Source organism: Eumetopias jubatus, unplaced genomic scaffold (assembly GCF_037043125.1).
Source record: "Eumetopias jubatus isolate StellerSeaLion01/CBP00866 unplaced genomic scaffold, mEumJub1_p1.0 scaffold_6, whole genome shotgun sequence".
NCBI lineage: Eukaryota > Metazoa > Chordata > Mammalia > Carnivora > Otariidae > Eumetopias > Eumetopias jubatus.
This window is the reverse complement of record NW_028274812.1, coordinates 106412761-106437780: the sequence shown is the minus strand read 5'-3', so window position 1 is coordinate 106437780 and position 25020 is coordinate 106412761. Positions and strand designations below refer to the sequence as shown.

The 25020-nt window shown below is 58.7% G+C and overlaps 3 protein-coding genes across 4 annotated transcripts; 1 reads left to right on the top strand and 2 right to left on the bottom strand.

Annotated features, from left to right (window-relative positions):
• Positions 1-220: 220 nt before the first annotated feature.
• On the bottom strand, positions 221-3588 carry SLC35B2 (solute carrier family 35 member B2). Of its 2 annotated transcripts, none has more exons than XM_028097553.2 (4): positions 3496-3588; positions 2791-2984; positions 2446-2600; positions 221-1770 (listed from the first exon to the last, which is right to left on the bottom strand). In XM_028097553.2, exons 1-4 carry the CDS (start codon positions 3504-3506, stop codon positions 832-834), a joined length of 1299 nt encoding a protein of 432 aa, XP_027953354.1. In that variant the 5' UTR covers positions 3507-3588; the 3' UTR covers positions 221-831. The 2 variants fall into 2 exon arrangements, with proteins under 2 accessions (XP_027953354.1, XP_027953355.1); XM_028097554.2 differs by lacking the exon at positions 3496-3588 and adding an exon at positions 3322-3422.
• A 646-nt stretch (positions 3589-4234) lies between these two features.
• NFKBIE (NFKB inhibitor epsilon) lies at positions 4235-11889 on the bottom strand. Its single transcript, XM_028097648.2, has 6 exons — positions 11278-11889; positions 8718-8820; positions 7785-8007; positions 6667-6755; positions 6268-6507; positions 4235-5394 (listed from the first exon to the last, which is right to left on the bottom strand). The coding sequence occupies exons 1-6, from the start codon at positions 11640-11642 to the stop codon at positions 5329-5331; spliced, it is 1086 nt and encodes a 361-aa protein (XP_027953449.1). The 5' UTR covers positions 11643-11889; the 3' UTR covers positions 4235-5328.
• Positions 11890-16910: 5021 nt separating this feature from the next.
• On the top strand, positions 16911-25020 carry TMEM151B (transmembrane protein 151B). The gene is made up of 3 exons (XM_028097868.1): positions 16911-17074; positions 19290-19730; positions 20928-25020. Exons 1-3 carry the CDS (start codon positions 16952-16954, stop codon positions 22053-22055), a joined length of 1692 nt encoding a protein of 563 aa, XP_027953669.1. The 5' UTR covers positions 16911-16951; the 3' UTR covers positions 22056-25020.

Here is a 25020-nt window from a genome sequence, read left to right as displayed (position 1 = left end):
AGTTTCCTTAGCTTCTCTATCCCAAGTTGAACCTACTGTTACTCTGAGGATAGGTATTTCTGGTACACTGAAAGCTAGGGTCACCTGTAGCCACTTCGCACTTTTGAAATCACCCAGCATTGACAATAAAGGGTAGCTTCAAACTACCATGTATAATAAATACCCTTTCAGTCCCCTTCCTAAAGCATATGCTTCAGTGAGCCAAAACACAGGACTTAAGTCCATTGCAGCAATTTAATTTAATAAAATAAAATTATAAGAGCAAAATTACATTTCCAAAGTACCAAAACCTGCAACTGGCTCTTGGAGCAGAGCCTAGGGATCCAGGAGCAGAGGGTGGTGTCACTGGGCAGGGCTCTCCCATCCCCCTCTTCCAGCTCAGCACCATCTTTCACGGACTCCTGGGAAAGCAGCACTTGGAGCCTACAACACTTGTGCTTTTCTCCCCAGAGTAAGAACTGTAGGTCTCTGGGAGGCAGTCTGCAAGGGTGGGCTACTCAGGGTAGGGGACAAGCACAGGTGAGGTGTTGGAGTCCACAGGGCAAGACTTCCAGGGAACGTGAGGGGCTGGGGGCTTTGGAAGGTGCTTCTGCCTTCTCTGCACCCCTCCACGCCGAGGACAGTCCTCAGAAGAATCCCTCCTGGTGAACGGGTGATTTAAGGCAAAGGGGAAGGCTGCCTCTTGGACTCAACCCCAGCTTGCAGAGCTGGTTGGCGATACTGAGAAAAAACCCTGCATTCTGCCCTCAAGCCAACCGCCTCCGAAGTTACAGTAGGAGAGGGAAGTTGGTATGGTGAGGGTCGACTGTTCCACTTCACCCCTTGGGCCCCTCAAACTTTCTGCACAGGAGACTCGACAGGCACAGCCTTCTTAACCCGTTGCTTTAGACGGCCCCGAGCATAGACTCTGAGCAGGAGGGCGGCAAAGACCACAGCCACCCCCAGGCCCCCCACCACAGTGATCGTGTGGCCATAGAGCAGGCAGGAGAGGAGGATGGCGAAGGCCTGGCGGAGGGTCATGATGATGGTAAACATGGCAGCCCCAAACTGCCCAATGGTGTAGAAGATGAAGAGCTGACCACATGCGGAGCAGACCGAGAGCAGCAGGGCATGTGCGGCAAATTCACTGTGTCGCCCCATGAAGCGCGTTCCCTCCAGCAGAGCCCCCTGCTCTAGCAGGGAGCCCATGGTGAAGAGGCAGGAGAAAAGGTTGACCCCGAACATCATCTGCACAGAAGACATCTTACAGGCAAATAGGGCGTCCTGCCAGTTTGAGGTGAAGCTGTCAAAGGCAATGTAGCCTGCCAGCAAGATGAGGCCTGACAGCGTGGTGGCGGGGGAGCTGCGGGGCTCGGGGCCACTGGACAGCAGAAACATGCTGACCCCAATGGAGATGAGGCCAGCTGTCAGGTATTCCCAGTGTTCGTAGCTGCGCCGAGACACCAACCTGCCCATCAGCATGACCGGGATCACCTTGGAGGCCTTGGCCAGCACCTGGGTGGGGAAGCTGACAAACTTGAGCGCTTCATACTGACACCAGCTGCTAAGCACATTTGACAGGCTGGCAAAGGAGTACCGGTACATGGGTGCCCCGTGGCGGGGCTGCTTGCAGAGGATGCAGTAGAGGCCGGCGACGATCAGTGCCAGCACTCGGTTCATGAGCACCAGGAACTGTGAGTCTGTGAAGCGCTCACCTGGTGACGTGGCAGTAGCCCCATAGCTGCGGGTCATCACTCTTTCCTGCAGCACTCCCCAAGTCAGATAAGACACCTGGGTGGGGGAGGACGGGGGAGAAGATAAGCAAGAGAAGGGAAAGATGAGCCAAAAAGCATCCAGACAACCTCCCTCTTCCTCAGATGTCTAAATGACTTAAAGGACAGCGTACATATTTTGGTCCCTCTGTAGTAACTAGAAGTTTCCTCTCCCCTCCCAAGCCTGCATTCACCTCGGAGAGAATCAAGTGTGTGTGAAACACAAGTGCTTTAGGACTGTCCAGACCCTGTGTGCCCCATACAAGGTTATGTTAAAGCTGACTCCATCCCAGGTATCTTCCTGTCTATTCTCAATTCAGGGAGTAAAAAGATGGGACACCTGTTCCGCAGGCAGAGAACTAGCAGTGCCCACTCCAAAGTGCCAAGGGCTCAGCATCTTGGCTCCTTCTCACATGGAGTGGGGGGAGGGCTGAATGGCTTCCCCAAACTTCGATCAGTGGGTTAACATATCCGAGACACCTCCCTGCAGGGGGAAGTGTAGTAACAGCCCAGAAGACATCACAGACAAAAGGAAAGACAGCATGTCCTCCAACCACTTCTAAGAAGATGATGGTACAGCGTGCCCCTGGGAGGAGGGGGCCACGAACACACTAGGCCAGGAAACTGTTGGGACCATGCAGTCCCTGTCCACCGGGACCCAACCCAGGAAGAGAAGCAGAGCCCGCCGGCCTACCTGGAGCCCCGCAGCACAGAAGAGCAGCTTCAGGGCTTGCCAAGTGGGAGTGGTCTCTGCCGGCTCCGTTCGGGAAGCCAGAGGAACCTCGTCAGAGGCCTTGGGCTCATTGCCAAACACACAAGTTTTCACCAGGGGGAAGCAGAGACCTCTGCCTAAAAAAGGCACACAAGGTCAAGATCTCATCATCTCTCCAGCACCTCATCTTCCCCAGAGCAGCCAGCTACCCTGCTGTCAGGCCTGCAGGTCTCCCTCCCACCCTTTCCAAGCCACATCCCTATTTGGACTGCAGGTCAGCACTCATAAAACGGACCGAGCACACTAACCCACCCTTTCCGCACACACCTGTCTCCAGGTAGTTCTTCCGCCTGAAGTACTGCACCATCAGGTAGCCGGGTACCATAAAGCTGGCATAGCCAGCAGCATTCACCAAAAATCGGAAGAACCACAGCTGCATCCATGACTCTGAAGGGGCTTCGGGGGTCTCCCCACCTGCCCCCAGGGAGGGGAGCGCAGCCAGCACCACCACTGCCCACCACCTGCGGGTCAGCGAACGTAAGGATTAGGGTGCAGTTCCTAGTGCACTCGGCCCTCCAGAGGGGACTACACTGGAGAAGGGCCCGGAGTCTCCCCGCCCCCCTCAGCTGCAGCCCAGCCCGGACAAAGAGCCTCTCTCTCTCCTGGGGGTGGGGGGAGGCGGGGGCGGCGCGGGCCAGGCAGGGCTCCCTCCCTCCCCGGGGGCGGACCCGCCCCTCTGACCACACAGGTTCCCTCTGTTCCCTCCAGCGCTCGCCGGCCGCTCGGGGCACAGGCGGCGCCCCCTCCTCCCACCCCGCCTTCCAGGGTTCCCAACTCCTCCGCCCGACACTCCCAGACCCTCGCCAGGAGCACAAGTCCACGCCGCGCCCCGCTCTCCCTGCCGGCTCCGGGCCCCAGCGGTCGGCCGCCCGGCGGCTGGGACCCCACCCCGGCCCCTCCGTGCCCGGCAGCGGCAGTCACGTGGCCCGGGGGCTCGGTCACGTGGGCCCGCCGCTCCCCTAGCCCCCCCACCTGGCGTCCATGGTCCGGGCCGCGTGGGGCGGAGGGGGGCCGGGGAATGCGGTCCCCGGGCCGCGCGCTCCCTCCGCTTTCGCCTCCAGCAGCGGCCAGTGAGCGAGCGGCTAGCGGAAGTGCCCCGCTCTTCCCGCCCCACTCCCCGCGGCCGCCCCTCCGCCCCCAGCCGCGACCACGCAGCGCCCCGGGCCGCCGGCGGGCCACAGCGCCCCCGCGTGGCCCGGAGGGAGACGCGGCTCGGGAGCCGGGAGCAGGGCTGCCCCGGGAGGGGCGCGGGGCGCGGGTGGGGAGGGAGGGAGAGAGAGGCGGGAAGTCCCCAGGCCGCGCACCCCGACCCCGCCTCGCCGTCGCCCTTAGCCTTCACAACCAACCCGGGAGGTTAGTGGTGCCCCCTGCCATCTTGGGACGGGGACATTGAGGTTCTGCGTCCCAAGCACTTCCTCTTACGTTACCCCTTTCCCGATTTCTGACGGGAAGATCTTCCTTTCTCCGCTGAGCGGCAGTTCTGTCCCCCAACAACCCATGACCTTCGAGGCTCTGCATGACCTGGCCCTTCCACCTCGCGCACTCACCCACCCTCTGCGGAGTCCCACCGGCCTGCCCTCAGGTCCTCTAGTTCACCAAAGGCCTTCCCCCGAACGCTCTCCCCACATTCCTTACTCATCCTTCTGCCCAGGCGGCGAGGACACGCCTCAGAGACCTCCCCTGACTAGCCAAAGTAAGGCCCTCCACCAGCTTGTGTTCTCCTCACTTTATTTTTCCTTCACAGCATCCACTGCAACTTGTAATTACATATTTATTTGCATGTTTCTGATTTCAATGGCTGTCTCATTCGCTAGACTGTAAGATCCACGTGGCCAGAGATTGTGTTGGTTTATTCCCCCATAGCCATATTGACCATATTCACCTAACAGGGACTTCAAACTTGTGGAATGAAAGGAAAAACACACAAAGCCATATCTCCCTTTTGTTACCCTCCATAGGCTCACTCTTCTCTCTAGGCCCCTCCAGGGCAGTGATGAGCACCCCCCCTCCCGCAGGGGGTGGGGGGCGGTCTTCTCATTTCACCTCCTCTTTATCCCTGTTTCCACAGAAAGGGCAAGAGTTGGTTATGGACAGAGAGGCCGGAGGACTGTTAGCGCCCCTCCAACCCCCCCCCCCCACGCACCTAGCAAGGTCCTACCCTGCTCAGGTGGCAATTTCCTTCTCTCTGTCTCTACCATAAAGTCACAAGGCAGGCCTATCTAAAAATCCCTAGTGTACATGGACATGTGCGTGCACAAAACAACGCTGGTGGAAACTTTTTAAAGGTCTCTGCTGTTTTAGTGTCATGTTATTGAAACTTCCCCTTCCCCAAAGGCTCAGTTCAGGGCCTTCTGTGTGAAGTCTTTAAACAACAGTGTTTAAGAGTCCTCAACAGCAGTGAGATGGAACCCCTCAGGGTCCTGCTTGCTGATTTCAGTTTCTCTCCTCTCGCGCGGGAGAGTCCATGTTTTCCTACTGGTTGGCCGTTTCAGGCTGACCAGACATGGGTAGAAACAAGAGTCCCTGCCATCTTTTAGAGTCAAACAGGCTTCGCCCAGGATACCCGGGGCTTTGGGAGTCTTCAAGAATCCCCGTCCACCTAGGAAGGTCTTCCTTCCAGACTAGCCTTCTCTCACTTGTGATCCCTCCTCTCAGCTCAGGACTGTGCTGGCCCCAGGCTGTGGCCTCAGCAGTCCCCACGACACCAAGAGGGCACATTGTCTGGGCCCAAACTGCAGCAGCTATGGCTCCAGCTTCCAGATGGGAAGAGATGGAGTCTCCGGGGCCCCAGACTCTGCCCTGGCTTCAGTCGGCACACAGCAGTGGCTTCCCAGAGATCTTCAGGTCATCAAAGGGCAAAAGAGCAAAGGGCTGAGAAAGAGAATGGAGAGAAGCAAGATCAGGGCCCATGGGGAAAAGGCAGCAGTGGAGGAAGGGAGCTGGGGAGACAGACTGGGTCTTTTCCCCTCCACCAAATGACAGCTAAAGGACATCGGGGAACAAATCTTCCTACTTCCTACTAATCCCCCAAATAGAGGCCCCTCTGGGCTAGGCAGAGCCCTGAAGCCTTAAACAAGCCCTCACCCTCTAAGATAATGTCAGAATAGCAGAGTTAACAAGCACCCCAGAGATGATCTAGCCCTTAGGTCTGGAGAGTTTTTTGGCAATGGGGTGGAGTACTTATGAAATATTTTTGAATATTCTTTTAAGTAAGCTCTAGGCCCAAAGTGAGGCTTGAACTCATGACCCTGAGATCAAGAGTCACATGCTCTACTGACTGAGCCAGCTGGACGCCCCCGAATACTTTTTTACACTGAACGTTTTAAAATGGGAAAGACTGTACAGGAAATCTAGGTTCCATCTCTCTTAAAAAAACTCCAAGACTTGGAAGTGCTGGGCCCACTCCTCCTCTGCGTCTCTCTGCTGAAGCCAAGTAGAGTGACCCTTGGGCATAGCCTCTGATCGCCCACAGGCCCCACCACCCTGTCTTACACCTAGTTGGCCTCACTGATCCTATTAGAGTCCAAGTTTGAGTTCCCTGGTCTTGACCAACTAAGAAGACAGGCTGAGGGAGGGGCAGAGGCTTGCCCCAGGTCCCACAGTTGGTGAGTGGCAGAGTCGTGAATTGTGGATTACACTCCGGAATCCCAACTCCTTGGCCCTTCCAGCTGTTACAGCGCCTGCCTCTGCTATGGGTGTGGGAGGTCGTGCAGAGCAGAGCCGAGCCGAGCCTGTGCCCCTTACATCCTCAGCCAGGTCCTGGGGAGTCTCGTCCTCCACGTTCCGCAGCAGGGAGTCGGCGCCTGCCTCGCACAGAGTGGATGAGATGCTGCTGAGGCCCCGACCCGCCGCAAGGTGCAGGGGTGTGCACCCGTTGAGCATGCGGGCGTCTACCCGGGCACCAGCCTGGAGCAGGAACTGCACCAGACCCCGCTCCTGGGTCTCCACAGCCAGGTGCAGCGCGGTCTTTCCACTCGTGCCCTCCTGGAGGGGAATAAGGAGGTCAGCCAAGGGGCCTCGAGATGCATCCTGCTGGGCCCTGGATAAGGTGAGTGCCACCACTTCTGACTGCTGGGCAGGGGACCCGGGGCTGGATCAGGCGGTGGGGCAGGCCCCGGGCTGGGTCCTGACTGGCCCCCTCACCTGCGTGTCAATGTCAGCTCCGTTCTGAAGCAGTAGCTCCATGAGCGGCCGGTTCCTCTGCAGGGTGGCGATGTGGAGACAGGCCAGACCTGGGATGGGGTGAGGGTGGGGGCTGCTCATCTGCATCCACTAACACTCTCTCCCCCGCCTTCAGGGACCTCCCTGCCCCTCAGCCCCAAGGGACTTACTGCCCACTCAGTGCTTCTGATCACAGGACTGTTATAACACAAACCCAAAAAACCCCCTCAAAAGTCTGAGGGGAAAGGAACTCAAAGTTTCCACCTTTTCAGAGTCATGTTATTGAAACTTTCATGCTTCAGGGGTTAGGTGGCTGAGTGACACCCCACATACAGGCGCACCCTCCCCCCCCACACCCCTCCCCCATTCTCTCTCTCCCTCCCCCCCACCTCTCTCAAACTCTACCCGCCTTCAAGCCCTGTCCCAAAACCACCTTCTTCACAGCTCTCCAGGATCCCCAGGCCCCAGCCCCTCCCCAGGGTCCACCTCCTGCCCTGGGCTCCCCTAACCTTTCTGCTGACTCCTCTCTGGCATGGAACCCCCTCTGCCTCCAGACCTAGATTCAGAGTGACATCCCTCACCTCCTTCAAGTCTCTGCTCAAATGTCCCTGCTCCCCGAGGGTTTCCCTGGCCATTCTCTTTCAAAATCACACCGACCCGCAACCCTGCCGTTCTAGTTCTCACTCTGCTCTACTTTTCCCACTGGACTTACTGCTTGCTAACCTGCTAGAGAACTCCCTGCTTAGCCTTACTGCTGGCCTCCATCATTCTCTGTTTTGTTCACAGACGCAAGTCCAGCTCCCAGAATAATGTCTGGCACATAGAAGGCCCTCAGTACGTTTTTGTTACGTGAATTAATGAGTTCATCTAATCTCTGTTAAACTAAATACCTTGAGGGCAAGGTTTAGCTCTCTCTTTTGCACACAGCAGGCTCTCAGTAAATTCTCAAATTCATTCATTCATTCATTCATTCATTCATTCATTCATCCATCCATTCATCCATCCATTCATTCAGCAAAGATGTACCGAGCACCTATGTGCTTAGAACGGGTCCATCTCCTGCCCCCTTGTCATCCCACGGGCCCTGAGGCCGCCCATACCTTGCCAGTTTTGCAGCTGGAGGTCGAGGGTGTGGGGTGGTCCTCGGCCCGGCTCTGGCCGCCCCTCCAGCAGGCAGCGGGCACAGGCCAGGTGCTGACGCTGACAGGCCACATGTAAGGCTGTGTCACCATGTCGATCCTGTAGCACCCGACTGGCCCCCTTCAGCACCAGGGCCCGAACTGCACTGGGCTGGTCCAGATGTACGGCCAGATGGAGTGCTGTCTGTGGGCACAAGGGCCCGGGGCTACTCTAGCATGCTCTTCCCTCTGGGAACGTGCTAGGGTGGACCCAGGAATTACGAGCTGCCAGAACCTTCTTTGAGGGCAGCTTAGAAAGGCTGTGGCCCTGGTCTTCCAAGGAAATGCTGCTAAACCCTTCCCTCTGTCACTGCCCACCAAGCTCTTGGGACCCCCGTTTCTGGAGGCAGGGTGAGGGAAGTGGGCCCCTTTCTTCTTGCAGGTCCCCACAGCCCCTGGAGAAAGGACAGATGGCGGCGGGGTCTACCCCCTCCCCCTCTGGGGAGACCTCTGTTATCCCCAGGGGCCAGGTGACAAGGGAAGGTTGGAGGGAGGAAAGACAGAGGTACCAGGCAGCCTCCACCTGGTGTACTCCTCTTTTAAGGCTCCACGCAGATGCCTCCTCCCGAATTAAGCTTTCCCTGGCTGCCCCCACAGACACTAGATCCCACAGTAGCTGGTATGTGTCTCTATCACAATTCTTGTCACCGTGCTATGTAACCAGGTGTTGACATGAGCCCCCTCGCCCAGGCTCGAGCACCTTGTGGGCAGAGGCTCTGTCTTACTCATGTCTGTATCACCAGCTTCTATCCCAGCACCTGGCATCCGGTTTCCGGAGTGTGCAACCTAATGTGGCTGCTAGGAATGGGGCAGGTGTAGGTATCTGGGCAGAGGCCACCCTCTCCCCCCACCCACCTGGTAAAGGTTGTTCTGAATGTCCAGGACCTCCTGGGGCAGCAAAGCCAGACAACACAGCAGCACAGCTGGGGCCTCGTGAATCACCGCCAGGTGGACAAGCCTGGGAGGGGGAGGCAGCAGGAACAGGGTTTAGTGTCAGGGCTCGGGCCCTAGATAGTGAGCTAGGGTCCTGGGGTCCTGGGGTTAGAAGGAAGAACACATCAATCTCTAAGAAGCCACTCACAGGGTAGGTAGGTGTAGGAAGTGAGAGTTCGGGCCAGGAAGTCAGGGTTGGTGAGGAAAGCCAGGATCCTGGGGCTGCGAGCTCCAAGTTCCCATCTCTGGCCTTGGCAGAGTGGGAGCGTGGGCAGGGTGCTGATGGGACACGGTCCTTCCTGTTCAGCCTGCCCACACCCCACTCCCCTCTGGCCCCAGGGCCCTGGCAGGCCGGCTAGAGCTCAAAGCCAAACTGAAAGCTGCTGGGGTAGCACAGAGGTGGTTTCCGGGCCTGAGCTCCCCACCTCCGCCAACCCCAACAGGGAGGACTCAGAGGGCAGGAGTGGGGTTACCCCCACTCACAGCGACTCAGTGTTACACATTCCAGGGGCGAGAAAACAGCAGCTCTTGGAAGAGGAGCCAGGAGCCAGCGAGGCATCCCGTCTTGCTGCCCTTCACAGGGGGATCGAGAGGGTCAGTCTGCAGACAGCGCAGGCGGGGTGGGGCCTGACCAGAGGCCCTCCACTCAGCCTCCGCTTCCAAGGGGAGGTCTGTGCAGTGCAGAAAATGTGCGGCTCTTGGGGGCCAAAGAGCCTTAGCCTCTTGCTAAGGTAGGAGGGGGCAGCTGGGAGGGGAAGTTCCAGTCCTGGGGTTTCCCCACATCAGGTGGGGAAAATGAAAGCCAGAGCTGGAGGGTCTAGGCCAGATCAGCTGCCTTGGGGCATGAACTGCCCTGAGGGGTAGTTTGGCTAAAGGCATATCTGGGCTGGGGAGGGGGCTGCTCAGGCAGGAGGGGGGCAGGCTTGGTGGCAGGCGGCAGGAGAGAGTGACGGAGGGAGGGCGGGAGGAACCGCTCTGGAAATCCCCTCGGCCAGAGCCTGTTCTCTAGGTCACATTCCTGCAGCCACCTCCCTCTCTCCCTGTCTCCCCTCCTCCCACTTCCTCTTCCCACTTCCATAAGTCCCATAGGCCAGACACCCTTGAGGGAAGAGAGTGCCCCCTCCCCTCTAGGGACCTCCTGGGGAGTCTTGACACCTTTTCTCCACCCCACCCCACCCCACCTCCACAGTCTAGACACAACACCTGTCTCTAACTAGGTAAAGGCTGCAGACAGAGAGAGAGAGAGAGAGAGAGAGAGAGAGAGAGAGAGAGAGAGAGAGAGGCTAACAAAGGACAGCAGTGTCAGAAGTCTTCAATCCCTAGGTCAAAGGTCAGTCATAGGTGTTCCACATGGAGCCCCCCCCAGTCTTGGTTCTGGGCCTGAGGGCTGCTGATCTGGGCAGGTCACAGAAAGGCCTGGGGTCATTCCTCTCCCACCCACCCGGTCCACAGCCTATCTTTGTCAAAGGCAACCCAGGATTAGGACCCTCCCATCTCCAAAAAGCAGGTCAGGACAGACACCTGCGGCCTCCTCTACCGTCCCTACCCCCATTCATTCCAGCATCCCCGATCTGGGACCCCAGCCCACTCCACTCTGTTTCTCACCTCCAAATCCTCACCTGACAGTGCTTCTTCTTCCTAAGGGGCAAATATTCAGCTGGCCAGTCCCTCCCACACAAACTGCTTCTTACTTCAACTGCCTGCCCCCCAGCCCAGTCCCCACCAAACTTCACCTGGGCCTGGGGGAGGAAGAGTAAAGTAAAGGGATCAGACAGGACAAGTGAGGGGGACTTGGGGGGCTCAGGAGGTGGAGGGTGTCGGTAAAGCTGACTCCAGCCCTCACTTCCCCTTTTGCAGCAGAGAAGGAAGTAAGCTGGGCAACCAGCCGCCTGTCTGTCTGCTGGGGCAAGAGTGCCCCAGCCTGGCTCACCCCCTCTTTCTCAGGGCTAGCCTCAGCTCTGCACCCTGGCAGTACCCACATCCTTCGCTTCATAACCCCCACTGGCAACCTGTGATTGGCACCTTTTGTTCCTTGAGACAGGGTGTTCTGAGGTCAGGGGCTGGGAATCCCAGATATTGAGCAAACAAGGATGCCCTCTCCCCCAGCGAGAAAAAAAGAAAACAAAAACCCTGGACTGGTCAGGGGAATTTTCCCTTCCAAGGGTGGGTTATTGGTAGCTTTCCAAGCTGCTAGTTGGGGTTCCAGGTATCTGGTAAGGGCCCTGTCAGCTCTGCCCACCTCCCAAAGGGAGGGCAGAGAGATGATGCCAGGGCCCCTGGTCCGGTTCTGGCCAGAGCTCAAAAGAGGGCTGAGAGTTAAGTCTGGAGTTTGGAAGAGAGAGTGGGGACTGCCCCTTCCAGCGCGGGTGTCTTGAGGGATCCTCACAGCGTGGGTTCCCGGCCTGTTTCTGAAGATCCTGGCAGGCCGGGAGTTAGCATCAATTGGAAGGGGTCCCTGTCTCAGCCTAGACCCCATACTCACGTGTCTCCATCTTCGGAGATGTAAGTGAGTGCTTCCAGCTGCTGAGGGCTCAGGGCCCCCGCGGCGGCGAGCGGCGAGCGTGGGGCTGGGTTCTCGGTCTCCGTGCCCCCCAACAAGGGCAGGGGCTCGGTGAGCGACGAGGAACCATAGGTGGAGTCAGCTCGCTCCCCATCTGTATCTTCCTTCTGTGGCTCCTCGGCTCTTCCCGGAGGATGAGTCCAGGGCTGGGGGCCTCCGCCATCCGAGGGCCCAGAGGCTGGGGTCGGGGTGGGCTCGGGCAGGGAGCGCAGAGAGCGCAGAGACTCGATGCCCGAGTCATACTGGCTCTCATCTGTCTCGTCCGGCCCCTTCCGCGCCTCCGACATGCCAGCGGTGCCGGCCCGCGGGGGCCAGGTCCGAGTAGGATCCGGCTCCGGGCTCCGCCGCGCCGCCTTTCCGGGTTGCAGGTCCGCCCTGCAGAGCTGGCGCTCGGCCGGCAGTGGCCTCCTTCCCGGGCTGCGGGAGCCCCAGGGGTCGGCGAGAAGCGCAGGCGAGCCTCGGAGCGGGGAAAGCTTCCACGGCAGCGGCTACTCCGCGCAGCTGGACTGCCCAGTCGGACTCGCTCGCTTGCCCCGCCCCTCAGGCCCCGCCCCCGACAGGCGCTTCCGGACCGAGGCCCCGCCCTCCGGAATCCCCCTTACCCCGCCCTCTGCGTTGGCTTCGACTCAGGGGTTACCCGGTCCTGAGTCACTCATGCGTTAATTCACCCACTCATTCATTCATTCACCCACTCATTCACTCATTCATTCATTCATTCACCCATTCATTCATTCATCCATCCATCCCTGCATTCATATTTTCCCCTTCCTTCTTTGCATTCATTAATTCCAAGCATTTTCTTTCCTTCCTTCCTTTCTTCCATCTCTTCCTTTTTTCCATCCACTCATTCGTTTTTATTTTTTATTTTTTAAATATTTTTATTTATTTATTTGACACAGAGGGAGAAAGCACACATAAGCAGGGGGAGGGGGAGAGGGAGAAGCAGGCTCCCCATCCAGCAGGGAGACCAAATGGGGGCTTGATTCCAGGACCGCGGGATCATGACCTGAGCCGAAGGCAGCGGCTTAGGCGACTGAACCGCCCAGGCGCCCCTTTTCGTTTGCTTTTAAAGGAATATTTCTTAATCGTCTGCACAGGCTGGGCATCTTGCAGGGAAAGCACTGCTTCCTATCTCCTACCCATTTCTCTCAATTTCTGTGGTTTTCTCATCTATCGGTGCCCGGGCGTTTGGGCAGGGAAAGAAAGGGGATACTTACTGTCTTTAAAGGACCAGTTCTCCCTTTGGGTCCTGGATAGAGGGTCTCCTGCAGCAACTTCCCAGATCACATAGAATTGGGCACAAGGATTTTTTTTTTTTTAAGATTTTATTTATTTATTCGACAGACAGAGAGACACAGGAGAGAGGGAACACAAGCAGGGGAAGTGGGAGAGGGAGAAGCAGACTTCCCGCTGAGCAGGGAGCCCGATGTGGGGCTCGTTCCCAGGACCCCGAGATTACGACCTGAGCTGAAGGCAGATGCTTAACGACTGAGCCACCAGGCGCCCCAAGGATGTTTTTTGTTTGTTTGTTTGTTTGGTTTTTTTGAAAGTGAGTTTTCTCAGGCAAGCTGTTGTCTTAAAAAACATGCAGAGTGGTCATGTTTTTTTGTTGTCTGAAAAAGCAGCGTGGTCATTCTTCACAGGGATGAAACACTGGCTCTGGGCAGTTACAACATCTGGTTACTCCTAGTGGTCAGGGAAGTTTAGTTCCTCATGGTGGGGCCAGGATGGGGAGGCCCCAGACATGCTGGGCCATGCTCTGCTGAGGTCTCCAGCACAGCCACAGCCCCAATGCCAGCACATCTTTCCTCCTTCCCTGTCCCTGCTTTCCCTGGGTCTAAAGGGCCTAGGGAGGTTGTAGGCAAACTCCACCCACATGGTGAGCCCCAACCTGTGCCCCATGATTCATCTTCTACCCCAAGTGCCATCAACCCAGGGGCATCAATGACCTTAGAAGATCATCCCCAAAGGAACATCTCCCTTTTCTAGCTCTGGCATTGGGGGAAGGAAGCTGGAGTGAGTGTAGACAGCTACGAACCAGCTTTTCTACTGCCCTCCTCCATGTAACCTCATTTTATTCATCCATCTATTCCTCTGTTTGACAAACATGTGTGGGGCTTTTCCTATATGCCTGACATTGGTCTTTCTGCTGGAAGCAAAACCAAGTATCATAGTAATGGTAATAACCAACAACCACTAATCCTACCCCCATTCAAAAATGTCCCATGGTCCCAGCCTTCAAAAATCTCCCTGGCAATGATAATACAGAGTGCTTGTACTAAGACAGGAGGGAGAACAGGGTGCCGTGGGGGCACACAGCGGGGTCGACTACCTAGTGGAGTGAGGGGAAGGGAAGAGGGCTGGGGAGAAGAGAGGTACCTAGTGTGTGTGTGCTTGGAGGGGTGAGTCAAGAGAGAAGAGTGGTGGGCAGACGGGAGGAGAGGCCCCACTGCTCTTCATCCCTGTGGAGAGCCAGAGTGGAGAGGATGTATTGAGCATGAGGCAGTTAGAAGCCACGAGGGGAAAGCCCAAGGAAATTGAGGCATCTCCTTCCTTGAGGTCAGTGTGATTTCAGATGTTCTCAACTTCCTCCCCTGACATGTTCCTCTCTCATCCTCAAAGACTAGAGCAAAAATACAGTCAGGAACTCAAGACCCACACTACACGGGCTCAGATCTGGCACTATCACATCCCCATCTTAAAGTTGGGAAGCTGCGACCCGGAGAGGTGAGTTGAACTGCCCAAGATCAAACCAGTCAGGAAGGACAGGGCCAGGTTCTCCTGTCCCTAATCCAAAACTTTGAAAAACATTTTCAATGAAACTTTGTTTCCTTCATGAAGGTCTAAGGAGTTGGGGTGTCTGAACCCACCGCAAGGACACAAGGACTCAGGAGTATGCAGTGACCACCCTTTCCTTCAGACAGAGGCTGGATTTAAGGAAAAACCTATCCCAATTCAATCCCACGTCTTGCTTGGAACCCCAACAGGTGTGTAGCAGCCCCTGTTCTGGCCACATGAGGTCAGCATTGAGTCACGCGCGGCTTCCAGACCCTGCCTGCACTCTTGACAGGAAGCCCTTCTGGGGACACTTCAGAATGGAGAGAGGGACCATACAGTGCCATTTGGAAGGGTGACCTGGGGACTCTGACTCGGGCCTCAGCATGGTCAGGGCCCTTTGTTTCCTCGGCCCCTCCAGTCCTCTTCTCTCTCCGCTGTTTTCTTTTCTGGTTCCCTTTGTAGTACCCCCACTCCCAGCTTCCACCCGCCCCAGCCAGGCTCCTCTTCAGGAAACAGGCCCCGTTGCCATGGTGACCAGCTGGTCAGCTGGCTCCTTCCTCGCCCCCCTCCCTTCACCCCTCTTTCCCCTGAGCTTCCAAGGAAGGGTGATGTGTGTGAATGGAGAAGGGGGAGGGTTGTCAGGGGTCCTTTATTTCTTGGGAGCTCTGGGGTTGGTCAAAAGGAGTTGGGTCAGCTCTCTTCCAAAGCCCCCCTGAGGTGGAGCCAGGCAGGCAGTAGGCGTGGGGAACAGGAGCAAGATTACAACAACTAAATGGGGAGTGTGAGCCTCCTATCCGGGTTAGGAAACAGCAGGCCTAGGAACTCTGCACTCTGTCTGCAGTGAGGACTGAACTAGGTGGAACTGGCTGAGACCAGAAGAGGGGCTGGAGTTAGATGTGAGGCAGGGCTTCCCACAAAATATGGGTGGGAGACGCTGGAGTGAGCCACCGAGTGAGATTCCTTCTATGCCATGAGAAAAGGGGCGAGGCCTGCCTCTTCAGGACCACACCCTTCCTCTGTTTGGGTCTGGAGGACAGAATGACTGACCCGTGGAGGATCATGTGGGCTGGATGGTTCTGAAGCAGGAGACAGCCAGTCAGCCACCTTCACTTTGCCCGGAAAGAGGAGAACAGGAAAATGGAGGCAGGACCAGGAGTGGGTGTGTGTGTGGAGGGGTGGGACAGAGGCAGTGGCTACTCTGCCTCAGGTGAGCATCCCAGCAGATCGGTGCGCTCGTCCCCTGTCCCAAAGACTAGATTCTCCAAAACTTTGCCTTAAGCTAACTTCCTACCCACAAATAGCCCCATGGCCTCTGGAATGGGAAAGATCTGGATTCTAGGACTAGTTCTGTGAATACTAGCAGGTGACCTTGAGTAAATCATTCACACTCCCTATACCTTGGTTCCTTGTGGGTAAATGGGGGACCAGTTACTATACGTCAAAGACTCTAATGTAGCACAGGGCACACAGTAGGATTCCACAGTGTGCACACACAGATTGAATATGCATAGCCCTTATACTATTTTATCATAATGATTGCCCCCTCCCCATTAGACTTTGTGCTCTTTGAGGGTAGAATATTGTATGTTTCATTTCTGAACAGGGTACACAGTAGGTAGCCAATGCCTGTTTATTGAATGGATGCATCCAGGAATGAATGAATGCATGTCAGTTTTCTTTCTGCCAGTCCCAGGCAGTATAGGGAGAAGCAGTGTGGGTGGATGGCAGGAAGGGGTGGGCTACTTGCAGTCACTCAGCCTGGCCTGGGGTCTATGATTTTGCCTCCTACACCCACAGAAGAAGGGCAGAGCCTTAGAGATTGTCCAGGCGACTTCTTCAATGCACAGATGAGGAAACTAAGGCTTAAAGAGGGGAAGGCACTTGCCCAAGGTCACACAACCCCTTACTGGCAGAGCCAGGATTGAGAATTGGAACTTAGGTTTCCTGATCTCCAGCCTAGGGCAATGCACACGCTTCATTGCTTCTTTGGGACTGTTTCTCTAGGGAAGGAAAATGGCTCTGTGAAGCCCCATTCTAATGTCCTCCCCACTCTGCCCTCTGTTAGTCCTTTCTCACATCTAGCTCCAGTCCTTTCCCTTTCACCCGATTCCATCTCTGTTCACTTGGGTCTGGCCTCTGAAGGCTGGCTCCGGCCTTAACCGTTACCACCCAACTGGGAATAAGGATCTTCCCTAGGGTTCCAAGGCTCAATTTCCTTTCCCCACCCTCGGCCCCAGGAACTTGCGGGAACCAGTGATGGGGAGGGATGTTGGTTGAACCTCTGGTGCCCCCTCCACGGAGAAGGGACAGAAGGAGTTGCTGCACAGATCTCCCCGGGATGGGGGGGGGGTGGTGCGGTGAGCAAGGCTGAGAGTGGGAAAGGGGTGCGGGGAGCCCCTGTTGCTTCTCCTCTTTGGGGGGTGGCTATTAGGTAGGCTTGAGGAAGGCGGAGTTTGGGGGGCCAGGGGCGGGGCTCCTGCGCTGGGAGGAAGAGGGGGGGCGCGCTGGCTCCAGCTCCGCTCAGACAAAAGGCGGCGGCGGGAGCGGGCGGGAGGCGGAGCGGCGCCGCGAGGGCCTCAAGGTGACACCCGCCCCCGGCCCCGGCCACCCCCGGCCCGGCCCCCCAGCCCGCCTCCCCACCCCCCAGCCCCTAGCTCCCTACCCCCGGTGCCCTTTCCAGGCCCCCTCCCCCCGGCGGGGGGTGGGGAGCAGTGAGGGCCCCGCCCCCTCCCGCCCCCTCCCCAGGGCCCGCGCAGGATGCCCTCGGCCCCCGGCAGCCCCCCGGGAAGCCCTGAGCTCGACGCACCCCCTCTACGCCATGTCCCCCCCTGGCTCGGCCGCGGGAGAGAGCGCCGGCGGCGGCGGCGGAGGTGGCGGCCCCGGGGTCCCGGAAGAGCCCACGGCGGCGGCGGCGGCGGACGAGGGCCCCGCCCGAGAGGAGGTGAGAACAGGCGGCGCCCCTTCCCCGGGCGCGGCCGCAGCCTGGCCCCCCATTCCCCGCCGCGCGCGGCCCCCGCCTGTTCCGCCGCAGCGCGGCCGGCGCCCCGCACCCCGAGTCGGCCGCCGCAGCCGCAGTCCCGCGCCGATGCCCCCACCGGCGGCCGGAGCTGTCCGCGGTGGCGGGGAAGGGGCTGCGCCGGGGGCGGGGCTGGGGGGGGGTCCTGGGCAGGGGGAGGGGCCTAGGGGTGGAGCCTCGCGGACCCCGGGCGGATGGGGTGGGGACGGTGGCAGGAATCCTGTTTGGCGGAGGGGATGCTATCTTGAAGGCCAGGAAGGGCGACTTGTAGGGGCTACAGAGGCAGGAGAGTACCATGGGGAAATGGTGGTGGTACCTGAGCTGTGGTCCTAAGAAGGTCAAATGTGTACAGAGGCGACTCCCCCTGGGGTCACTGGGAGTGTGTGAGTGCACCTCTCTCTTCCCGTGTCCATGCAGCTACCCCACTCCCGGGGGGGGGGCCCTAAGCCCAGGAATCCTTCAGAATGTTGGAAATAAGCATATCCCTAGTTGGGGGCCCTACTCTTCAGTCCTCTGAACCTGGAAACAAAGAGACTGAGGAAGGTACCAGTAGCACTGCTCCCCTCCCCCAATCTCCCATGCACACTCGTGCACACACACACACACTGCACTAGGGCAGAAGCACATGGGCAGGGACAGACCTGCAGGTAGAGACCCTTTCAGATGTGCTGTCAATGGGACACGTGCACACTCAGGCGGGCCCACAGAGGTGCACATCTACACACCCCTCAAGGACAAGGCTCCTGGAAGGGTGGTACATGTACCCTAATCTTGTTTGTATATGCTGTGTGCTATTGCCTAGCCCACCTACCTAACTACACTTCCAGATCTTTCCTCTCATTTCACACCAGGTCCAGGGCCCGCTGTCTGTGACTGTGCCCTTCCTTTCTACCCTTTTCTCCCTTTCCGTGGCTAGACTCCAGGTCAGGCCTGGGGAACTGGAGGAAATCAGGATCTCAGTGGTGTGTGTATGTGTGTGTGTGTGTGTGTGTGTTGGGGGGAGGGTTCCTAAAGCTAGACAGCAGGAAGGAGGAGTGGGAAAGCACAGCCCACCACCAGAAATCCAACTCAATTCTCATCTATTAAGTGGCTGCTGGATGCCAGCACCATGGTGGGCACCCAGGATGCAGAAAACGAGACTGCCCTCAGGAGCACCCAGTCTAGACGTGTAAACAACTCACTGGGGTGACCGTGGACGGAGTGGGCCAAGTGTTTTAACAGGCCCCCAGAGAGCCCCAAGAATCATTTTGACAAATGACTGGACAGCAAACGTCTTCCTCCCTACCCCCCTAACCTGGTCTCACAGCCCCGCTCGCCAGCCACTTGTCTCTGCCCTTCTGGATGTCTCCTCCTGGACTGCCTTCTACTCAGAGATGCCAGTCCTCTCCCTCTCATCTTAGAACAGGGGAAGGATGTCAGGGTCCAGGGAGGAGACTTACAGGGGGCCTCGGGGTCATACTGTGGGGAGAGTCAGAGCTTGGGGTTTCCCGAGCACCCACCCCCTACCCCTCCAAAGGAGGTATGAGACTAATTGTCTGTGAGGGACGGGGAGGTGGATGGGTCAAAGAGGGCTGGCTCCTCCAGAACCCAGGACTCAAAGAATCGGGAAGATGTGAGGGTCCCACCTGTTAAGTGGGAAGGTGATGTCAGTGGGTCCCTCCCCACTTTCCTGGAACACCTGGAAGGAGTCCTGGCTGGGGACCTGCCTTCGCTGATGCCTATCTGTCCTCCCTTGTCTTCCCCATCCACACCTCCTGTTTCATGGCCATCTTTATGTCTGCCTTTGGACTCTGTTTCTCTGGGTGCCATCCTATCCATCTGTGTCTTCTCTGCCACCCGGGCCTCCTCCCTCCGTCTCTGGCTCTGATCCCTCTCTGCCTTTTGGGGTGTCTGTCTCTCTCCACACTTCCCTGTATTGGTGTTCTGTTCTCTTTTCCTGTCCCCGTGCCTCACTCTGGGTCATTTCTGCATTTATCTTTGGTCCTCGGCTCCCATCTTGGTCTTACCTTTTCTCTCCACGTCCCTGTCTGCCTGTCATCTCTGATGCTGGCTTCCACCCCTCCATCCATCTCTGTGCCGGGTCCTACCACTCCGTCTCACTCCCCATTCATCTCGGACCTTCCCCTGCCCATGTGAGCAGCAGCGTCCCATCCAGCCCTCTTTCACCAAGTCCCTCTGCCGTGAGTCCCACTGGAAGTGCCTGCTACTCTCGCTGCTCATGTACGGCTGTCTGGGGGCCGTGGCCTGGTGCCACGTAACCACGGTGACCCGCCTCACCTTCAGCAGCGCCTACCAGGGCAACAGCCTCATGTACCACGACAGCCCCTGCTCCAACGGCTATGTCTACATCCCCCTGGCCTTCCTGCTCATGCTGTACGCCGTCTACCTGGTGGAGTGTTGGCATTGCCAAGCCCGCCATGAGCTGCAGCACCGTGTTGATGTGAGCAGCGTGCGGGAGCGTGTGGGCCGCATGCAGCAGGCCACGCCCTGTATCTGGTGGAAGGCCATCAGCTACCACTATGTCCGCCGCACCCGCCAGGTCACCCGATACCGCAATGGAGACGCCTACACCACCACCCAGGTGAGGGGCTGGGGGGGGGGCACTGGGACCCTGACTGATTGCCCCCAGGGGGAGGAACTCAGGCAGCAGTGAGCTCTTGTGGACACTGAAACAGGAGGGCAGTAACAACCATAATAATGACGGCAAACACTTAGCAGCCAGGCCCTGCCCGACATACATCATAAATACCAAATTATTTCTTTAATCCTCATAACAACCCTATGAGGTAGGTAACTACTATCCACATTTTACAGATGAGGAAACTGAGGCCTGGAGAGGTTAAGTACCCTGCCCAAAGTCAAACAGCTAGTACGTGGTGGAGCTGGGATTTGAACCCAGGCAGTCTGGCTCCAGGGTCTGTCAGGATCTCAGCTTAGTGCTTAATGGTTGGAGATGGCTTCACATGCACTCTCTCACAGCATGCTCTCACCCGTTCAGTGAGGTGGCTGCTACCAGGTCCTTTTTCACAGGTAAGGAATCCTAAGCTCATTGACTTGCCCAAGGTCTGCAGCTTCTAAGTGGTAGTGCTAGACTCAAACCCAGGGCCCTGGATCCCAAGTCCAGGGCTCCCGGAGGTGGGAGTCTGCTGGCAAAGAGGTGGAGGTAGGCACGGGAGGCCCCATGGAGAGGTGGGGGCGGGGGCTAATTAGCACTTCCTGGACCCGCCAGGATTAGGCATCATTAGAGCCCTGGAAGAAGAGGAAATTTTCTCAGTGGAGAGTGACCTCTGTCTCAGTACTGGGATGGGTAAACAGAAGCCTGGGGCCTGTGAGAATCACGGAGGGGGCTGGGTGAAAGCTAAGGTGGGAAAAGGGAGACCAGAGACAGGAGACCGGTCGACAGGGCCCTTCTCGGCCCACTTGTGAACACACCTGTAAAAGGGAAGAAGGGGCAGCGTGGGACTTGGGAGACCGGGCGGAAAGGTCGGGCAAGCCCGACGGGCAGTTCAGGGCCAGCGCCTGACCCCCTGATGAAGCAGGGCTTAATTAAAATTAGCATGCATCCGGGGAAGGTCCGACTTTCAGCCCATCCTCCTCTCTAATGGATGACGCTGAGGGCCTGCGTTGCTCTGTAAAGCAGATGGTAAGATCCTACCGGGCTCCAAGCGGGCTCTAAAGCGGGGCAGGCTTAGGGTTTGAGCGGGCAGCAAGAGCGGCGATGGGGCGGACGAGGGTGAGCCGACAGAAGCGACTCCCGCCGCCCTCCCCGGCGCCGCAGGTCTACCATGAGCGCGTCAACACGCACGTGGCGGAGGCCGAGTTCGACTACGCACGCTGCGGCGTCCGCGACGTGTCCAAGGCGCTGGTGGGGCTGGAGGGCGCGCCGGCCACGCGCCTGCGCTTCACCAAGTGCTTCAGCTTCGCCAGCGTGGAGGCCGAGAATGCTTACCTATGCCAGCGCGCGCGCTTCTTCGCCGAGAACGAGGGCCTGGACGACTACATGGAGGCGCGCGAGGGCATGCACCTCAAGAACGTGGACTTCCGCGAGTTCATGGTGGCCTTCCCGGACCCGGCCCGGCCGCCGTGGTACGCCTGCTCGTCGGCCTTCTGGGCCGCGGCGCTGCTCACGCTGTCGTGGCCGCTGCGCGTGCTGGCCGAGTACCGCACGGCCTACGCGCACTACCACGTGGAGAAGCTCTTCGGCCTGGAGGGCCCGGGCTCGGCGAGCAGCGCGGGCGGCGGCCTGAGCCCCAGCGACGAGCTGCTGCCCCCGCTGACGCACCGCCTGCCGCGGGTCAACACGGTGGACAGCACGGAGCTCGAGTGGCACATCCGCTCCAACCAGCAGCTGGTGCCCAGCTACTCGGAGGCGGTGCTCATGGACCTGGCGGGGCTGGGGGCGCGCTGCGCGGGGGCGGCGGGCGGCGGGTACGCGCCCGCGTGCCGCTACGGCGGGGTGGGCGGCCCGGGCGCGGCGGGCGTGGCCCCGTACCGGCGCAGCTGCGAGCACTGCCAGCGCGCCGTCAGCAGCTCGTCCATCTTCTCGCGCAGCGCGCTCAGCATCTGCGCCAGCCCGCGGGCCGGCCCGGGGCCCGGGGGCGGGCCGGGCTGCGGGGGCAGCCGCTTCTCGCTCGGCCGCCTCTACGGCTCCCGACGCAGCTGCCTGTGGCGCAGCCGGAGCGGGAGCGTCAACGAGGCGAGCTGCCCCACCGAGCAGACGCGCCTGTCGAGCCAGGCCAGCATGGGGGACGACGAGGACGACGACGAGGAGGAGGCCGGGCCGCCGCCGCCCTACCACGACGCCCTCTACTTCCCGGTCCTCATCGTGCACCGGCAGGAGGGGTGTCTGGGCCACAGCCACCGGCCGCTGCACCGCCACGGCTCCTGCGTAGAGACCTCACTGTGACCTCCGGGCGCCCCCCCCACCCCGCCCCGGCAGGCGCACCGTCCTCCCTCCTGCCCCTCGTCGGACCGTGCCCCTGGCGTGTAGTGGGGGGAGTCGTGATGGTGACTGAGGCTGTGCTGGGCACGGCGCGGGGAGCAGGGAGGCGAGGGTGCGCGGGACGGACCCCGATGGGGTCCGGACCCCCCCACCCCCCGCCTTTCCTGTACATAAAGAGACCGACGGGTGGGAGGGCGGAGGGCGGCTCCGGGGAACCCCGCCTGGACACGGTCGGCTCTTCCAGCCCCGCCCCTCAGTTCCTAGGGGGACACCTCCCCTCCCTCCACGCACACTCGCACACTCGAGATTTCCCGTTCAGCCTTTCAATGGATCTTCTGACTGTTAGCGGCGACTGTGCTGTGGCACCGCGTGGGGCCCGTCGCAAGGGCGAGGCCTTCGCTGTGCAGCTGGGGAGGTCTAGAGGCAGGAGGGGGCTTTTTTCCTTCGCTGCCTGGGCCCACCAGTGCCTCTCTCTACGGAGGGGGCGGTGGTTTGGGTGAACAGCCGGGCTGGCTTCCAACCTACTAATGAAATCAGTGGGTCTGAGGCCGGGGCCGGATGTCAGCCCCGATGCTCCATCCCAAAACCGTGCAAATGTTGCTCTTCTCTTCTTGGCGCTGGCCCCAAAACATCGGGGTTTCCTTTCTGCCACTCCGTCCACTGCTGTTTATCTTGCTGGGTCCCTGGAGTGTGGGTCCTGGAGGGACTGTGCTCACACCGCACGCGTCACTCTCCTCCCTTCCCTCTTGCCCTCTGGCCCTGAAGAGCAGTTGCCCAGGGAGGAGGGAGGCGAAATGTGGAGGGTATGTACCTCAGTCCTGTCTCTAAACTCTGCAGCCTCCTGGCAGCAGCCTCCTGATCGGGGTTCTGGCAGGGCTTCTCCCTTAAGGGGGTGAGACAACCCTCACCTGCGTGTCCATTAAAGCTGGTCAAGGTGAATGCCTGGGTGGGAAGAGTGGGAGACAGACCCGGGTGACAAAGGGAGGCTCTCCTAGCAGGTGGGAGTGGGCAGTGGAGGGAAATCGAAAGGACCTCCAAAGGTGGGGGTGTCTGGGTCGACCCTTGCCTTTCCCAGACTTGGGGGGTGGTGGTGTGAAGAGCTGTTGTCCCCACACATTACCTCTGCAGGGCTGAGGATGTCTTCATGAGCCCTGACTGGAGAAATACTCAATTCCAGTGGCAGGGTCAGAGACAGAAATTCTCTAAATCTTGCCCGACTCCCTCTGTCCTCCTCTATCCCATGAGCTGAAGCCCTGCAGCGTGCCCCAGGGTCTTCAAAAGGGCACCTTGCCACCACCCAAGGGCGCTGGTCCCACGTCCTGTTCTCCTAAAGCTCTGACACGGCCTTTTCTCTCCCACCACTCCCACCCTGATGTGCTTCAGTGTGCATGTCTGTGTGCAACCCCCTGCCCTCCCAACTCCCCTGGCTGAAGTTTTCCCAGCAGACTCAGTGCCCAGGGACTGAGCTCACATTTCAAGCTGGAGAGGATAACCCTTGGGCCGCCAACATCGCTCACCCCTGATGCTCCTCACTTTGTCTGAGCCATATGAGCTCCTCCTTCCCCTCCTTCAGCCTCCTCTCCCATCTTCCTCCAGCCTAGCCAGGCCTACAGCTGCCAAGGGCATGACCGTCACCTATGCAACATCTCTGGCTCCCCGTCCCCCTTCCCTGGGGGACTTGGGAGATACAGATTGTGGGGACACCGTGGCCCATGGCCCATCAGGGTTGAGCTTTCCTTTCCTGTGGAGATGGCTGAGTGGGAAGGCAGAGGAGGCGGGAGAAGGGGAGGCTTGGGCAGGAGGGAATAGCTGCCCACTAGGTTTCCCTGGGCCTGGGCAGCCATGGCCACCTGCTTGTCAGCACTGAACCTTTCTGGGCCCCGAGTCTGTGCTCCTTGGGGCCCTGGCGGTTGGAGCACCCCTCTTTCCTCGGAGGGGACATCTGTGAGGTCCAGGTGGTGAGCCGTGGCCGCAGGCCCCAGTTCTTGGCCAGCTGGCACCGGGATGTCCTGCCCTTGTATGGAGGCAGCCTGGCCACTTCCCGGCTCCAAGGAGGGAGGGACTCAGCTCCTTCTCCCTCGGGCCCATTCCTGAGACCGAGCCTGAGCTGGGAGGAGGGGACAGGGGACCCCCTACTATTATTTTTGCCTGTATTGACCATTTCTGCCTAGGTCTTACACAGACAGCCTCACCTTCCACACACGCACAGACTTAGAGAGAAAGCGATTCTTTGGTCTATTTTCTTGGTAGCTTTATTGATTGCCAGGGAAAACGAAAACCAGAAAATTAATCTCTAAAATTAAACTTCACACTGAATGTTCTTGTTTCTCTAATTAGAACTTCTGCTAGCAGCTGTGGCTATGTACACACACACACACACACTCACTCACTCACACCCTCACATCTACACGTTTGCACTCCCGAACTGTCAGAGGGTGTCAGGCACAGACAGACTCTAGGTTGCCCAGACAGGCACACAAGTGCAGTCACTCCCAAGCCCCCTTTGGTGCTCTGCATGGCGCCTGCTTGTTGGAAAGAGTCCCTGGAGAGCAGGCACCCCTAGGCTGTGGCTGCAGCCCACGACCCATCCTTTGGAAAGACCACGGGTCTGGAAGCTCTGGACTCCTCAGCAGGGTGGGGGAGGATGGGAGATGGGGCTCAGCCTGAACCTATTAGGTCCTCTTGTGGCCCTGGGGGTTGATGTGACTCCTGTGGGCAGCCACAGAGCGATGGGGACTCTCGGAGGGCACCTGGAAGTCTCCGTATGTGCCGAGGACAAGGGCTTGTGGGGGTGGGCTGGGCCTGCCTGGGGAGAAGACAGGTCTCTGTCAATTGGGTGCATCACACTGTGGCCTTTCTGTCGTGGATTTCCAAGCGCAAAGATTGTACAAATCAAACGTGGATAATAAAGTTGCGGATGACTCACTGA

What these genes read in the sequence shown, in the direction of transcription:
- NFKBIE (XM_028097648.2), bottom strand. Translation starts at nt 11,642, where the DNA reads ATGTCGGAGGCGCGGAAGGGGCCGGACGAGACAGATGAGAGCCAGTAT. An exon ending in ATCTCCGAAGATGGAGACAC is followed by an intron (nt 8,821 to 11,277) that starts GTGAGTATGGGG and finishes TCCCCCTCCCAG; the next exon opens with GCTTGTCCACCTGGCGGTGA. An exon ending in CCAGCTGCAAAACTGGCAAG is followed by an intron (nt 6,756 to 7,784) that starts GTATGGGCGGCC and finishes ACCCCATCCCAG; the next exon opens with GTCTGGCCTGTCTCCACATC.
- SLC35B2 (XM_028097553.2), bottom strand. An exon ending in GAAGAACTACCTGGAGACAG is followed by an intron (nt 2,601 to 2,790) that starts GTGTGTGCGGAA and finishes TGCCTTTTTTAG; the next exon opens with GCAGAGGTCTCTGCTTCCCC. An exon ending in TCTGTGCTGCGGGGCTCCAG is followed by an intron (nt 1,771 to 2,445) that starts GTAGGCCGGCGG and finishes TCCCCCACCCAG; the next exon opens with GTGTCTTATCTGACTTGGGG.
- TMEM151B (XM_028097868.1), top strand. Translation starts at nt 16,952, where the DNA reads ATGTCCCCCCCTGGCTCGGCCGCGGGAGAGAGCGCCGGCGGCGGCGGC. An exon ending in AGGGCCCCGCCCGAGAGGAG is followed by an intron (nt 17,075 to 19,289) that starts GTGAGAACAGGC and finishes CCATGTGAGCAG; the next exon opens with CAGCGTCCCATCCAGCCCTC. An exon ending in ACGCCTACACCACCACCCAG is followed by an intron (nt 19,731 to 20,927) that starts GTGAGGGGCTGG and finishes CCGGCGCCGCAG; the next exon opens with GTCTACCATGAGCGCGTCAA.